The following is a 17,465-nucleotide window of genomic DNA, read 5'->3' as shown; positions in this document are numbered from 1 at the left end:
CTATATGAGGGGTAGCTAATGTTAAGTATGGCCGTCGTTCCCGCGCCGAGATTCACATTTTTATGTCGTTTGCATAAGTCGATCGGGAATACGGATGGCCGGAATTTACGTAGCCGCCGAAAACAGCGACGTCATTTGGAGCATGCGCACTGAGAAATTTCGCCGGCGGCGCATGCGCTGTTAAATCGGCGCGGGAACGCGCCTGATTTAAATGGTACACTCCCCCTAGCCGCGGAATTTGCATTCCGCTGGGGGAGTTATGATCCGACGGTGCAATTTTCGAGGTAAGTGCTTTGTGAATACAGCACTCGCCTCGCAAAAGTGCACCGGCGGATCGTAAATCACATAGATTACGCGGATCTAAAGATCCGCTAATCTATGTGAATCTAGCCCACTGACTTTTAAATAAACTTTACATCTGTCCATCTCTTCCCTCATAAAGTATCAGAAAACACGTTTTTTTATAGTACCGCTATCAAATAATTTAAATGATGTAATGATTTACAAAAAGCAGGGAAACAAACTGACCACATAGTAGGTTTTTATTCTACTTAGAAAAAAATATATATATTTTACAGTTAGTGTACAATAAAGGGTTTCTTTTTCATATAAAAAGCTATTTTACATTAACCGAATTTTATGAACACATTGTTGACTCATAAATGCTTCTCAGATAACCGATAGGACTGTACATCACAATTGTTTCACCCTGAAGAAAATGTGCTGTTATTGTGCTGTATAGTTGCAGGGGGCTTGTGCGTTTTTTTTTTTAAAGGTTTCTTAAACGAAATGTAACTCAACCGAAATCTTAGCAGCAACTCCCACTGGTGTAAGGTAGGGAAGCAAGATGAAGTTTATAAATCTACCTGGTTCACGTTAAAGGAGAGTTCCGTGACGCAACAGGTTCCCTCATCTCTGAAGACCTCTTTGTAGTAGTGGAGGATCCCTTTTCCCTAACTCCAGATAAACAAGTCACACATCCCCCCCCCCCCCCCAAAACCATTAAAGTTTTCCATAGGCTGCGAGCTTAGAATCCCAAATGGATCAATTTGGAGATCATGATGTCCATGTTATTGTTAGTCTAAGTTAGAAGTGGTGTTGACTCCTACAGGGTAGACTGCTTTGATTATATGTCAGTATTTAAACAAGCACATTTTTTTTGCCCCCACAAATCACCATATACAGAGCACTCCTTTGTATAAGAGAAGAGAAAAAATGCACTGATGCTTTCTTGGAAGATGCCATAAACAAAATACTTCATCAACTAATAACAAGGTACATGTACAGTGAGATTTTCAGTGCAAGGCAGCACTTAATCAAGCTACTGCCTACTTATAAAAATGACAACATAGTGCGGTTTAAAAAAAAAACAAAACGAACTTCTGTCCTCTTTAGTGATGGAGTACGTAAAAATGTACTACTGTTTGTGTTGCGCAACAGACTTTTTTTTTAACCAGTCTTCATAAACCAGCGAGTTTTAAACACAGCGGAAACAACTTGTCCTTTAAAGGATTAGACATATAAAATAAAAATTTAATAATTTACAGATATGTACACTATTTTATATTATTACAAGTCCATGTACTCCATTTTCTTTTTGCAAAGTCCATTACATGTGACTGGAGGGTGTGGGCTCTTGTGATGTGCTCTTCAGAACATCTCTTGATCGATCAGATTTAGAGTCTTTGTTATCTCTGCTTCCGCTACGCACAGAGCGATCTTTTCCTCGATCCCTATCTCTGTCCCTGTCTCTACCTTTATCACGCTCTCTGTCCCTGTCTCTATCACGATCTCTGCTACGAGATCTTTCTCTGGCCCGATCTCTATCCCTCTCCCGGCTTCTGGATCGGTCTCTACGTCTATAGACATCTCGATCACGGTCTCTAAACCGTTCTCTGTCCCTTTCTCTTTCCCGTTCACGATCTCGGTCTCTCTCCCTTTCTCGATCTCTCTCTCGTTCTTTGTTATCTCGGTCCCCTTCTTTATCTCGATCCCTTTCCCTATCACGGTCTCGCTCTCTTTCCCGCTCTCTTTCTCGGTCCCGGACTCTAAAATTATCTCGTTCCCGGTTTCGGTCTCTGTCTCTATCTCGGTTTCTGTCCCATTCCTTCTTTTCAGGTTCTTTGTCTCCATCTCGTCCATTTCCTCTTGGTCTATCAATGTCTCTATTTCGGTCTCTGTTCCAATTTCTTCCCCTATCTCTGTCCCACTGTACATCATGCTCTCTTTCTCTTCGTCTATCGTCAGATCCTTGATTTGGTACAAGGTCAGATGATTCTGGATCGTTACGTCCTTCTAAGTTGCGAGGTCTACCTTCGAAGCCTCTGTGGTCCTTATTTTGCCTGAAATTGTTAGAATCCCAGAGTGGCTCTGGCTCTTGCCTACGGTCCCCATAATTCTGAATTAACTCTGAAGGTCTAGGTTTGTCCCAAGCTTCACTTCTATGTGGAGGAGGAACAGTTGGGAGTTCAAGCAAAGGCCGTAGCTGAGGTTTCATGGGCTGAGGTTGTTCAGAAGGCCTGGAAGTTACACTAAATGAGAGAGCATTAGGGCCTCTTTGATTTTGACTGAGTGACAAGTTTCTATTTGAGTCGTCAAATGCTGGAACCCTTGGTCCAGTGAAAGGAATGGAGGCTGGGCCTCGTGAATCTTCAAAATCATCTGCATATTGGCCTCTAGGACCAAAGAGGCTAGAGGCCGGGCCTCTAGGTCCACCAAAGGAAGAATGAATTGGAGCATCTTTGGAAGGTTTAAACAGCAAGGGTTGTGGTCTGTTCTGAACTTCAAAATGTCCTCGACTACCCAGAAATGGAGCTTGCATGGGTCCTCTTGATCCTTCAAATCTAGACAGATTGTCATGCTGTAGGGGACCATCGAAATGACGAGGACTATCAAACTGCGATGGATCATCATACCTAGGCAGATTTTGAAATCTTGGGGGACCATCATTTGGCCTACCAAAATGAGGTTCTTGGAATTCCATTTGAGGACTATTTTGTCTATCAAATCTAGTAGGGGACTGTCCTGCTATAGCAAAATGAGGGAGATGGCCTCTGTCTCCAAATGGGTGATGAACTGGGGGTCCAAACTGTCCAGGTCCTGTGGGCTCAATGTTTTGTTCAGGTGACATGTCCCTATAATTATCTACATTAGATGAAATGTTTTCTTCAGGATAGACAGGGGAAGCCCGTAAACCTGGAGGATTAGGTATAAGAGGTGGTCTTTGTTCACTATAAACAGATAGAACTTCACGCTGCGATTGAGGTGGGCCTACTGTGGGGCTCATTGGAAATGTTGGCTCAGGTCTATTATTGTCCTGTGGATTAACACGGTCTACAAAAGTATCCGATGGACTGTGAATCTGCTCATTATGCGGAAACATTTCATTTTTAGATTCAAAATCATCTGTCTGATTTTCTAATGAAGACTTTGCCTGATTAGAAAAGTGAGCTTGAGCATTGGTTTTAGGTTCCCAAGCTGACTCTTGCTGGTAGTGACCGGTTTTGAACTCCATATGTGGCAATGGCCTAAGCAGTGGTGTTGGCAGTAGAACTTTACGTGCGGGTTTAGTGGTGCCTACAGGTTCAGCCTTTTCAAAGATACTTTCCTTTGTTGTCAGGTTACTAACAGGAGGTATGGTCTCATTCTGGATACTAATAGAGGATGTTGTAATAGGAGAGGCTCTTTGGGCTTCAACAGGAACAAGTGGTGTCTCAGTTTGTGAGTGTGCAATAGGAACATTTTCTGTATCTGGCAGTATTATTTTTGCTACTGCTTGTCGAGGGTCTCTTGCTTGCCTAGGATCTCGTCTTGAGATAACATGAATATCAGTATCGGTTCCAGCACTTGCTATACTTGGTTCATTTGAAAACAGATCGGCGCTTGAAATGGAAGATTTTGGTGGAGGCGACATTAAAGCATCAGATACAGAGAAATGGGCCATGGAGACGCCTACTGCTGCCCTTTGTTGTCTAAGAGCTTCCTCCTGTTCTTCAAGTTGTCGCTTTTGCTCTTCTATTTGTTTGTTTAACTCCTCCAGCATTTTTTGCTGTTCTAGAAGGGATGGTGAATCAGAAGACTCTGCTAGAAATTCTGCAGATTCCTCCAAAGTTTTGGTTTTATTTTGGGCAGCCATCCTGTTGGGAAAATCTTCAACTGGAACTTTGGCTTCCTCCAGTATAGTTTCATCCTCTGGGTCATATGCCTCGTCGTCATATAAATTTTCACAAGGCTGTTCAGGTTCGTAGGGTGTATCATTATTGTCAAAAACCACTGTAGGGTCAAAAGCTTTTTCTGGAGTATACTCTTCTTCTGGGTCATAGGGTCTATCATCTTCCTCCTCAAAAGCTTTATCCTTAGACATCTGTCCAAACTGCTGCACAATGGGATCTACAAATCCTCTCTCAGTTATAGTTTCTACTGAAGTAGTAATGGTAGAAGTAACAGCAGTAACAGGGGCAGGCGTATTCACATTTTCATTTTTAGTTTCAGTTGTTTTTCCAAAGAGGGTCTTCAAAATGTGCTCCAATGGAGTGGCTGTTTTTCCGGATGACATAGGCTGTTCAGCAGGTGGAGAAGAACCCTTTGTTATGTTGCTTGTGGGGACAACACTCTCCATTCTGTTAAATGGCAGTGTAAAAATGGGAGGAACAACCTTTGGAGTTGGCTCAGAGATTGGTGGTGGTGATCCAGGGGGTGTGGTACTTCTCATGTCAGTAGATAGTGGTTGATATTTCTTCTTTTCTGGCTGAGAAATGGAGGTGGTTAGTTTGGTATATGTCAGGATGTCCGCCTCCTCTTGGCTTTGAGCTTTTGGACGTTTCTCTTCAATCTTCTCTGGCTCAATAGGACCAGGGCGTTTATTTCTCTGACAGATCACTAGCCCCAGAATCAAGTTTGGACGTGTGGACTCAAGTCCTAAAACAACAAAAAGACAAAATTTTGTGAGTGCCACAGTGTGTGTGTACAATTCTGTAGTTAAATCAACTTGTATATTACCCAATGCTGGAAAATTGATACAACATCCTACCCTACAGACCAAGTCAGCTACATTAGCACTAGTAATTAAGTGTGCATTGCACTAAACAAAAGCAGGGGCTGCTTTCTGAAGCAAACGTCCTAAAAACTGTAGCAGCTGACACTACTTACCTTGTAAATGTTAGCTACCTGGCTGTCATGGTAATGCAAGAACAATGATTAAAAGGCAAATAAGCTTTTTCAATGGAAATTTCCCTAGAGCTTAGTGAATGAGGTGATGTTCTGTTGGATTCCATCATCCAATCATGTCTAAACAAAAATTATCCTTACATGCGATTGGGTATTTCAGCACTTTTACTAAGCAATGGGGAAAATTCCCTTGCAAAGCAAACAGCCCATTTGCCTTTAGTAAAATCAACCCCCAATGTCTTCATCTCTTCTTGACATGGCCATTGATTTTGTTAGCTGTATGCGGGTTTAATGCTAGCGACACCCACAAAAGCTAGATACAGCCAGGTAACTAGCATTATCAAGGAAAAGTATGCCTTTTTTTCCATCAAAAGTGGTTTCCTTTAAAACTGCAAACGAAACAGAGCTGGCAGTAACAACCAAATACCAGTTGCCTTTTGTTTCTGTGGGCTTGTACACCCATCTTAGGGTTGTTGCACAAACAGTGACGTGAAGCAAAATCTGATTGTTAAAGGCGACTTTAAGTCAGCTCCTGTGTGAATGTCGACAAGGACAAGCACAACACTGCCAACATTAATGTATAAGTACTTGCAAGGGTATGTTAGGGCTTAAACAATGAACATAGGGAAAGTAAAGTTCATGGAACATTGGAACCCAATGCTGACAAAAAAAAAAAAAAAATAGTGCTGTTGAAAACCTCACTACAGTTCTGATGCGTTTTTACTTGTGGAAACCAGGCTTCCAGCACTCTTTATGTGGCCCATCTTCCCTTGTGCAGAGATGTGTATAAAAGTAGAATTTATGTGTAATCTAGAAATTATACATCACATGCTGGTGTTACCAAGGTCATGTGGAAGGCATGTCCAGTGAGGCGGCTATCTAATGTGAGTATTTTGTTTGGTGTTCCTCATACTACTGTATAGAGAACAGTAGAAATTGGTGTTCCTCATACTACTGTAAAGGACAGTAGAACAAAATATCTTGCCCTCATAAAAATCAGAGGAAACGTGGTTGATTAAACTGGTCAATAAACTGACTGAACATTCAGTGAGGGCAATATATCTATAGGGAGGGTATGGGATGACTGCTCAGCCTGTTAAGTATTGTGTGCTTTTTCCTTCTCTTTTATGCAAGAGCGATAACCAGGTTATGTGGCTTTCTGCAAGTCCTCAAAAAGAAGCCAGAAAAATTGTCTGCCATTGCCGAACCTCTTTCTGAAAATGTCAGTTTCCTAGCTGTTGAGTTAAACGTTCAGCCTCAGAACTTTAAATGACCACTCCAGGAAGTTGCAACTTCAGTTTCCTTTGGGTCTGTCTGTTCGGTGTTGAAGCCGGTGGATCGAAAGCAGACATTTTCAGAAAGCCAGCATGTTGATTTTTTTTTTTCACCCCTGTTGGCAGGTCGTATGCAGATGCCCAGCTTATTAAACCAAGTGTTGCATTGTTGAAGTGCCCACCCGATAGCTGTAGTTTACCTACACATCTCCACTTGCTGCTCCTGGGGCAAAACTAGATGGGTAGCACCATGCATTGTAAAAAAAAAACTGGTTTACGCTTTGTGAATGATCTCCCACTCTCAGCTGGATATGTGAAGATAATATAAAAGGTGGATCAGACATGTATGCTAGCGGTGTTTGAAATGCACTGGGAAGTTTTCAATATGTAACTAAACTTGAAATGTTATTAGAAAAGCCTAGGATCTTGAGTCTCTACTGTGATTATACAAATTCTAAATGTTTATTTTACTTTGTGTGATTTGGTTTACATCTGTTCCTTGTTGTGCTGGTGTGAGCCCGATTCTTACTTCCAGGTTGTCTCCCATTCTTAATTGAGGTAAATGAAGTGCAGTGAGTGTATAACAATGTGTGCTGAGATAATGAGGTTGTGCCAACAAAGCCACATCTGTAAGATCAACTTAGTTTGGCAAACCAAACAATGCTATGGGAAGGCAATCAGTTTTTCTTTCAGACACTTGAGAGGCCAAATAAGCTCCACTACCATATTGTGCAACCAACAATGTATTTTTTTTGTTGTGGTACTTTTGATTGCTACTTGACAGCTTTCATTTCAGTGCCTTAGGTTCCAACAAGTCTGGAAAGGTTGTATGTGGATGCAGAACTGTAAGCCTAAGTCTAGATGAAGATTGCTTAGCAGAAGACGCAAATGACGTTCTGACAATTCATCTTTCGGAGGGCGGATCCTCAAAGTCTTCTTCAGGCATCCCATGTGTTCCCACTGGATCTTCCACATATCACAGGCAAGCAATGTCAAAGTATGTCAGCGAAATACCAATACTCAAAACAGACAAACTTTTTTTTGTAGAAATTGTTTATTTTTTTTAAATCACAGAAAATTTAGAAAAAAAATAAAAAAGATCAAATGTTAAATTATGCATGCAGGATTCTGCCAAGATACAGGAAATACTTACCCTTTTGCCATCAACTATTTACAGTTTGGGGAAAGCTCATTTTATTTTCATTCTAAAGAACAAGCTCCTTACCTGGTCCCTCAAAGGGCAACAATTTCGATGGAATAGGGTCCTTGGCACTTAGAGGGATGAGATAGAGGTCCTTTATGTGCCTGTTGTTATTGGCCACTACCCCAAAACGTCCACGACTACTGAAATACGAGTAGAGGGAGATGTAGGCCACTTCCTCCTCTTCTGTGGCTGGGTGGAAGCGAATTAATGACAGCTCCTGTAGATGGAAAAATCACAACAGTCACATCTAAAACAGAATATGATAAAATAAAAATACCGTTTAGCAATGAACATACATTCCACATTAATATTTATGCTACCAAAATTAGCATGTGCTGTAAAATGGCTTCCAGCATTGCTCCTGTTGCTTCTTGGTGGAGGCTGCCATTTTGCTAAAGCCGGGAGCCCCCAGATTGGCCTCTAGTGGATCATATTTTAGGCACAATACCAAGTGGAGAGCAACTGAGCATGTGCACAGCAAAACTGTGTATTACCGAATTTTAAACAGTATAGATACCTATTTTTTTTTAGCTATACTTGCAAAAGGGGCCAGCCTGCAGTGATCTAGCAGGACTAAAGTACATAAAAAAATATTAAATAGCCTTAAATGGGGTTACTGCGTTCCAAGCTCCACCTACCTTCGACAAAGATGATTTGAGTTTTCCCACATAATCCCAAACAGTCTTTGGGGAGATTCTTCCTCCAATGTGGATGGTGTCTGGCAAGTCCTGAAAAAAAATGACATTTCAGTATTATACACTATTGTATTGTAGAAGAAAACAAACACTGCAAACAGCTAAATGAACTAGCCCAATGTCACTGTTTAAGAAGAGATGACCCACTGGCCCTTCCACACAGAAAATATTCTCTTAGGCTGGGTTCACATATGAGAATTGTATACGTGTTTAATATGTGAACCCGGCCTTAATGTATATGTAAATCATTCCTGTTGAAATTATGTAGGATACCAAATAGTAAAAAATGCTGTAAGTGTAATAAAACTTTATTCTGTGGTCATGTGACTGTTCGGGCACCGCTTCCATATCCAAGGACTGGAGAAAGGTAGGTAGGTAGCTCAGTCCATCATCACGATGCTACATGCAGACTAAAGTGTTGCAAACAGTAACCAGTCAGGTACTAGCGGCTTCAAGCTGTATGTGCAGTCTCAAACCTCAGGTTCAAATTCAGAGATAAGCAATTCATCAATGTTCAATAAATTAGTTGTAAAATAACTATGAATTCAGAAACATTTACCATAAAAAGTCAACAAAAAAAAAAAGGGAAACTCAACATTGTGTATTTGCTTTGAGCAAATTTGTTGAAGTTTAGCCAAGTTCTTTGCTGAATTAGGTACAAATGAGCCTGCTTTGTGCTTGTAACTGGTTTTTGCTTTTGCAACCATTCAACAAAAAAAAAAGAAAAAAAAAAAAAAGAAGGATGTTGTATATTCATGACAGAAAAATAAAAACAAACAAAGAGCACCAGAACAAACCTCATTCAAGTACTCGATAGAACCAGACACTGGGAACGCTTTAGTGACAAACTTGGCGACGGATTGCATGTTTATAAATCCCTTCCAGATTGGGTTGAGACGAGAGAGGAAGAGTGAGGTGTTTCCATCTTGAGGCGACCTCATATCAGACATGCTGTAAAAAGTAGAATATTAAAGTGTAAAGGGATTGAGCAGTTGCAAGCAATCAATCTATTCGAGATTCAAGGGATACAGAGATATAACTGACATACTGAAATAAACTGAATAACGTGGAGTTGTATGCAAAGAAGCTTCCCATCAAGTATGTCTGGGTAAAATAAAGTTAACACCACATTTAGTATGTCTCTTCCATACATAGGTTTCTCTAGACATCTGCAAGAAATCCAGTGAGCTCCTATATTAATGTAGAGGGCTGACAACACTGCCTCCGCTGCAGGGAAATTCCACGCAGTGTTGTCAGCTGGACTACAGAACTCCTCATACTCCCGATAACAGAGTAAAATGATCTCTGGTCCATTAGAAGAAAACTGAGTAGGGCTGACAACACTGCTTGGGACCTTAGAGCAGCAGAGGCAAAGGGGGGTTTATTTACTACACCTGAAGAGTGCAAAATCTGGGGACGCTCTGCACAGAAACCAATCAGCTTTCAGTTTTCTCAAAGCTTAATTGAACAAGCTGAAGTTATGCCCATTTTACACAGGGTTCAAGCTTGTATAAGAGCAGTGTGAACAGCAAGCTTTGACAACGCATTTTCAGAGCTTTAAGCAAGCTTTGAAAGTACCATTTAACCCGTTTGAAAATCTTAAACACAGATCCTAATTAGGAGCATTGATTGCCACTTTAAGCAAGCTGCTAGTAGGCTTTCATCAAGCTTCAAGAAGTGCTGAAGCCTGCTAGCAGGTCATTTAGAGCAGCAATCAGCACCCCTATAAGGCCTGCTTCACAACTATGCATTTTGCACTACAAAACGTGTTTCATAGGAAACCATGTTAAAAATGGACTGTAGTGCAAATCTGTAAAATGCACTAAAAATGCATCGGTGTGAATCAAGCCTTAGAATGTGTGTTCAATATTTACAAACTGAAGCTGCATGGTACTTTAAAAGCTTCAGCAAACCTTGCAAATGCTTTGTCATAACTTGCTGTTCACACAGCTCTTATACAAGCTGAAGCCCGTGTCAAACAGGCTTAGAAGCTGATTGGCTGCCATATACAGCTGTATCAGGTTTTGTACTCTCCAGTCTTAGTAAATCAACCCCAAGGTGTGATCAGTGGTAAGAGGGAGTCAGGAGCACACTGGCTTTCTGGTATTTTTCTGTACTTGCCAGTATTGAAAAAAAATATATATATATAAAAATCATGAGGCATTGTGTGTGTTGCAGAAATATGCTGAATATGTTTGACCAGATTTTCAATATAAATATAAGTGCCAAATTGAAAATGAAGGCTGGGTTTTAAGACTAGAGCACAATTTTGTGCATTTTGAATCTATACACCCCTATACTACATGTAGTAACAATGCATGAGTGTAGATGCATGTCAAGTACATGGCCTTGATTGCAGAAGTTTTAAAGAGGGTGTTTAAAATGTGCCTTACACCCATATAACAAATGTTGTCTTCAGTTATTACTAGCAGGCTTTGTCAGTGAGGCAACTGATCCCGGGCAACCAATGCGACTCCATAAATGGGATTACTCCTCCTTGCCCATTTTGATAAAGCGTTTTCAGTTACCGTATTTATCGGCGTATACCGCGCACTATTTTGCCCTGAAATCAGGGCAAAATCGTGGGTGCGCGATATACGCCGAGTTTGAATACTGCGCCGACATATACCGAGCGCAGTACACTCGTGTATAGTCGGGCAGTCTCGGCTACACTCGCGCTCACGTCCTGTATGTCAGCGCGAGCATTGCCGACTATACTGCGCTCGGTATATGCCGGCACAGTAGTCAAACTCGGCGCAGGAAAGGAGCGAGGACGCCGGACCCGACGAAGAGGACACCCGAAGCCGCAGACGGACCCGACGAGGCCGATGATTGATGCCGCGCAAGACACCAAACTAAGTACAAAAATCTTTTTTTCACAGGAATTTCAGGGCAACTTTAGGGGTGCGCGCTATACCCCAATAAATACGGTACCTTCTTTTTTCCACATTAACAAAAACAGCTGATGGTCTTTTTCTGCCTATCTCTACTAGTATGTACACACAGTTCTGGCACATGGAGGAGTGCTGCCTCTGTATATTATTATGACTGGATCAGATGTCAAGCAGCCAGATCAGCCTGTGTATCCAGAAGGGGCTCTTGGTGTCCACACACGTCGGGCAACGCCCAGTGGATGTACAACAACAACCGATGAACGTTTGTTACAATCTCAAACGTGAAGCAACAAGGCGGGCAATAAATGTCCATCCTTCTTCCTCTGCAGATGTAGAGTATCTATAGTGGTAGTGTCTTTCCTGTAGGATAACATGATTATATATAATGTTTCTACTTGCATGTATATGGCAGTAAAATGTGTGATCTTAAAGTGTTAGATGAACATTCCAAACAGGCATTAGTGTCATTTAGCAATTTACAAATGCCATTAGACACCAGCACTAGGACATATGTGAAGCCAATTGTCTATTTGTACAGAATATGGTGAATGGGGCTGCTCACATGAACATTACAAACTATATTTAGCAATATTAAACAGATTTAATATTGCTAAATAGTTTGTAATTTACATGCTCATATGAGCAGCCATATTTAAATTACATACAGCGGCTCCACTTTGTGCTATGCCTGTGCATTGCTGTCTTTCCATGCCACCAGTCTATTCAGATTTATTGATGGAAAGCAATACTCTTGCTATGGCCAAAAGATTTGCCGAGAGTTTCATACACCAAAAGACATTGGAACATGAACCCAATATCTGTATATGAAATGCAGTTATAAAAAATATAACAGCAAGCCACAATGTGAACCACAGCAAAAGTACTTTCAGGTAAATGTTACTTGTATAACACAAGTACAATGAAAAAAAAATACCCCCTCCCTTTGGATGCTGCGTTAGTCGGTGTACATGTGTGGTGAGTAGGATTATCCAAAGACCTCCAAATAACCTGTCCTCACATGGCTCCGACAAGGGTCTTCAGTCACAGTCTCCACTAATTTGTCATCCCTCCAAAATGTCCCTGAATTACAGGTATCTATAGCCACGTTACAGTGATCACTCGCTCAGCAAGACGGGTGGTGTGTCTGCCCGCCAGGTCGTAATGCAATCTTTTGCTTGTTTTATTGACTGCTACGGACACAAAGACACCAAACTATTTCTCTTATACAGAAATGGCTCAAGTAGTCAGCTTAAAGCGGAAGTAAACCCATCTATTTGACAGTTTAAAAAAAACAGTCAACATTCCCGGAATGCCGGAAATACTAGATGTCACATTTGCTTGTGCTCTCAACCAAACTGTCAAACCATCCAATGGCTGGTTTCAAAACTGATCACATGTGCAGCATCGTGGCAGTTGCAGATTAAACAGAGGCCAAGATGGCAGCTTCCTTGGCTGAAAACAATAGGAGGGTTTACTTCCACTTTAAATGCAGAGAGTTCTCCTTTAAATGTACCCATAGTGGGGTAAAAACAGAATGTAAAGTCAACTGCCAGAGAGAAGACACCATGAGGTCACAGCTCTAAACCTTTCCTATGCAAACAGAGGCTCTCTGATAATCATAGGTGCTCACCCACATGTGCACGCTCTACTCTCTGTACACACCTTGGGTCTCAGGCAGTGCTGTTAAAGGACAATTGTAGTGTGAATGGCAGAGCCTGACACCTCACAGTGTCTTGTACCCAGCAGGTTGCTGAGCATGCTGCAGTTTTGCTTCAAGTATATACTTGAGTTTATTTTAAATAAAAAAAAAAATAAAAAAAAAAAAAAGGAGGAGGAACACAGTGCAGTAACCCACAGCAATATGAAATATGTCAAGGCACTTGTTACGGCCTACTGCACTCTGTACTTTGACACCCCTTTGAATTGCCTTATTTGAATAAGCCTATTACTGTATGTATGTATCTGGTCTAAAGACTTCACTGCTGTGTATTTGTATTTTGTTCAGTTGCGTCTGAAAATGCTAATGGCATCTGCAATATTTTTCAATAAACAGTGGGCTTTGTACTTGTTCCACATCAATGCTGAGACTACGCACTTTACGTTTGGTGAAGACGCGGTTAGATATCGAAGATCGGAGGTGGTTGGCTTCATCAAGATTGATTTTGGAGCAGAGACAACAGGAGGTGGCGGCTGCGATGTTGCTGAAGCGTCTTCATTATCCCGGGTGATTCTGGGGCTGCTCTCTGGCGGTGTCGCAACAGCTGCTGGTACAGGTGGCCGATTAATCGCTCTTCTGGGGTCCCTGCCAGAACCTGTGACTGTGGTAACAGGGTTGATAACAGGAAGTATGGGAGCCTGACTAGCTACAGGGGACTGAGGGGGTGGAGGAGAAGAACTGGGCAATGAAACTGGTTCAGGGACCACAGTGGGGATGCTGTCTTTGATCTCATTGGTCTCCATGGGTGTATCAGAGTCATCTTCTGGAGGTGGAGGAGGCTCATCATCTTCTGGTTTTATTTTAGGTTCTAGCTTCTTCACAGCTGGAGTAGTCGTAGTAGTGGTGGTGGTGGTAGTAGTGGTGGTTGTCGTCTTCTGACGTTTAGGTGGAGGTTCATCGTCAGCAGATATCTGACCTGTTGAGAAACACAAAGATTCAGCTTAAAACAAAACCAGCATTCTGCCTTGGTAGGGCAAGGCATGTCCACTTAAAGAGCAACTGAAAGCCAGATGCCAAGCCCAAAAATGTCAGGAAGAGTCAGCAGTACTAGCTATGGTCTCCCTTCTGCTACAAGTAGTATTTCCTCATTACTGACTTAACATGCCATGTTCTAGCTGTATAGAGATGGCCAACATGGTAGCGGTTAGACGCCCCCTCAAGAGGCTTTCTCCACACCAGGAAGAAAGCCTTGCATTAAAGAATTTCCTTTAAAACCCCTTTAAGTGTCCTTATATGTTTAAAAAACAAAAACAAAAAAAAAAAAACGCTGCTTTAAGTTGACCCCACAATCTGACCGTACAATCTCCATTAGGTCTACAACAGGGATATGCAATTAGCAGACCTCCAGCTGATGCAAAACTACAACTCCCATCATGCCTCTGCCTCTGGGTGTCATGCTTGTGGCTGTCAGAGTCTTGCTATGCCTCATGGGACTTGAATGTCTGCAACAGCTGGAGGTCCGCTAATTGCTTATCCCTGGTCTACAAAACTAAATAGTACAATAACCTCCCATTGGGTAAAAAATGAATGGATTGTTTAGGTAGTGCTCACCTTACAGTCTAAATGTGCATCTTTATTAACTGCAACACTAGGATCAGTTCTGTGTGGTAACCTAAAGCAAACAATCACATTCAGCAGCTATACATGCTTCAATCCAAACTCCTGCAAAAGTCTTTTTTTCCATTTTTGAAGTTGAAGTGATTGCAAACCTTTTTTTTTTTTTTTTTATTTAAAAAAACAAAACATGTCTATACTTTAATGCTCTGTGCAATGGTTTTGCACAGAGCAACCCTGATCCTCCTCTTCTGGAATGCCTCTCCAATGCTCCAGGCCACTCCTCTTCATCAGATGAAAGCTGCATACATTGACACAGACAGCGGGACTCAGCCCCACCCTCCACGCCAATGGCTCCTGCTGCCATCAATCTGTCCAATGAGAAGCTTGTGCACATCACTGGATCGGGCTCAGGTAAGAACAAAGGGGGGCGAGCTGCAGCACAAAATGTTTTACACCCCAATACATAGAATGCAATAAGGTTAAAAACCTTACGGCTTTAGAACCACTTCATGTTTTTATTTCTGTCCATGGGCAATCTAACTGAGTTATTGCATTGTAAACACTAATATGAAGCCACAAAAGCAGTAAGTAATAACCTGTCTTACCCTCAGACCCGGTTCACACTGGGGCGACACGACAGGCGGCTCAGCCGCCTGACGCGTCGCGTCCCATTCAATGCAATGGGAACCATTCTAATAGGAGCGACGCAAGTCGCTCAGACTTAAAATAAGGTTCCTGTACGACTTTGGGGGCGGCTCAGGGCGACCTGCATTGACTTCTATACAGAAGTCGTTTTGCAAATCGCCTCCGAAGTCGTTTTGCAAATCGCCTCCGAAGTCGTTTTGCAAATCGCCTCCGAAGTCGTTTTGCAAATCGCCTCCGAAGTCGTTTTGCAAATCGCCTCCGAAGTCGTTTTGCAAATCGCCTCCGAAGTCGTTTTGCAAATCGCCTCCGAAGTCGTTTTGCAAATCGCCTCCGAAGTCGTTTTGCAAATCGCCTCCGAAGTCGTTTTGCAAATCGCCTCCGAAGTCGTTTTGCAAATCGCCTCCGAAGTCGTTTTGCAAATCGCCTCCGAAGTCGTTTTGCAAATCGCCTCCGAAGTCGTTTTGCAAATCGCCTCCGAAGTCGTTTTGCAAATCGCCTCCGAAGTCGTTTTGCAAATCGCCTCCGAAGTCGTTTTGCAAATCGCCTCCGAAGTCGTTTTGCAAATCGCCTCCGAAGTCGTTTTGCAAATCGCCTCCGAAGTCGTTTTGCAAATCGCCTCCGAAGTCGTTTTGCAAATCGCCTCCGAAGTCGTTTTGCAAATCGCCTCCGAAGTCGTTTTGCAAATCGCCTCCGAAGTCGTTTTGCAAATCGCCTCCGAAGTCGTTTTGCAAATCGCCTCCGAAGTCGTTTTGCAAATCGCCTCCGAAGTCGTTTTGCAAATCGCCTCCGAAGTCGTTTTGCAAATCGCCTCCGAAGTCGTTTTGCAAATCGCCTCCGAAGTCGTTTTGCAAATCGCCTCCGAAGTCGTCCTCAGGACGACTTGCAGAGTCGCCCCCGAAGTCGTACCGCCGCAGTGTGAACCGACTCTTACCATACCATGGGGCCAATTTACTAAAACTGGAGAGTGCCAAAGCTGGTGCAGCTGAGCATAGTAGCCAATCAGCTTCTAACTTCAGCTTGTTCACTTAAGCTTTGCAAAAAAAAAAATCCTGGAAGCCGATTGGTTTCTATGCAGAGCTGCACCAATCGGCTTCCAGGTTGTTGTTTTTTGCAAAGCTTAAGTGAACAAGCTGAAGTTAGAACCTGATTGGCTACCATGCTCAGCTGCACCAGATTTTGCACTCTCCAGTTTTAGTAAATCAACTCCAACGTATTCTGTAGCAGTCTGTCTCCATTGGTGAGATTTCATATCACTTCCTCTTGTGACCCACTTCACATTACTTCCTGTCTTGTGCAGTGTTGCAGATGTGTGTAAATCTCACAGCCGGCGAAACCAAACTACAAATCCTTTGGTAGGTAAAACAAGGGACCATCTACTTGAGGTACCTTACCGTGCACTGCATTAAGGCAGCCTATTGAAAATTAATGGATGTGTAAATGGACTCTAAACATTTAGGCATTCCAACTGTGTATTTAGCCTGGAGTTCCAGTATAAATATACCTGTACAGATTTTGCACTTGAGATCAAACAGATGGGCGCGATGCTGGCCTGTTGTGTCTTCCAACATACTGCTGAAAATGTCTGGGAGGGCCGAGGTGCTTTTTTCCGGAGGAGGAACACGAGCCGTTTCTTGCTGCTCCTAAACCAAAATTTTGAATAAGGAAAAGAAAAAACAGGGGACAAGAAGTTTCAATCAATGCCTTTTCAGTAGGAAATAAGCTTTGTTTTTCTACAGTGCTAAAACCCAAGTGACATTTCAGCATGGAGGGAAGCAGTGTGCAGGAAAGTGTTCCCACAGTAGTTTAAGTGTGCAAAGCAGTGGGTGAGTGCTGGAAAAGTGATTCACGACAGCCAGGTAGCATAAAGCACATTGAATGTGGGGTCACATTAACATAATGGCAAACATTAGCAGATTAAATCTTTGAAGGGAAAACAGGCCCCTCATCTCTGGTTGGCCAAGAGAGTGTATAATAAATTTCAAAACCAAAATGAAAACACCAGCTGATGTCCATTTGAGGTTAACCTACAATATAACAGGGTCTGGGACAGTTGGCCAGTGCAAATGTGATCCCCACACAATTATACAAGCTATGCTACAAAAGACCTGAAACCCACCGTGTCAGTATCGGACATGGGAGGGGATTCCTCCATATCTATAAAGAAATGTCTTGAGGGGGCTCTATGTTCCATACGAGACTTGGTTTTCAGAACCGCAGTCTATTGGAGTGAAGGGAAAAAATACACAGCTCATTTAGCAAAACATGCAATAGTAACTGTGCTTGCCTAACCAGTACTTGGAAAAGTGGTCTCTT

The 17,465-nt window shown here is 42.4% G+C and overlaps 1 protein-coding gene across 1 annotated transcript in view; it reads right to left on the bottom strand.

Moving 5' to 3' along the window:
- Window positions 1-524: 524 nt before the first annotated feature.
- The window catches only part of DIDO1 (death inducer-obliterator 1), a 57,604-nt gene continuing 40,663 nt past the window's right edge, over window positions 525-17,465 (bottom strand). The window contains exons 8-14 of the mRNA XM_040331428.1: window positions 17,269-17,370; window positions 16,654-16,792; window positions 13,329-13,866; window positions 9,137-9,290; window positions 8,283-8,372; window positions 7,666-7,861; window positions 525-4,917 (exon numbers count right to left, since the gene is read on the bottom strand). Of these exons, the coding sequence (XP_040187362.1) occupies window positions 1,610-4,917; window positions 7,666-7,861; window positions 8,283-8,372; window positions 9,137-9,290; window positions 13,329-13,866; window positions 16,654-16,792; window positions 17,269-17,370 (4,527 nt within the window). The 3' untranslated portion in view covers window positions 525-1,609. The remainder of the gene's footprint in view (window positions 4,918-7,665; window positions 7,862-8,282; window positions 8,373-9,136; window positions 9,291-13,328; window positions 13,867-16,653; window positions 16,793-17,268; window positions 17,371-17,465) is intronic.

The sequence above is a fragment of the Rana temporaria genome, chromosome 12 (assembly GCF_905171775.1).
Source record: "Rana temporaria chromosome 12, aRanTem1.1, whole genome shotgun sequence".
Lineage (NCBI taxonomy): Eukaryota > Metazoa > Chordata > Amphibia > Anura > Ranidae > Rana > Rana temporaria.
Note: the sequence above shows the minus strand (reverse complement) of the source record. Positions and strands in the feature narration are given on the sequence as shown.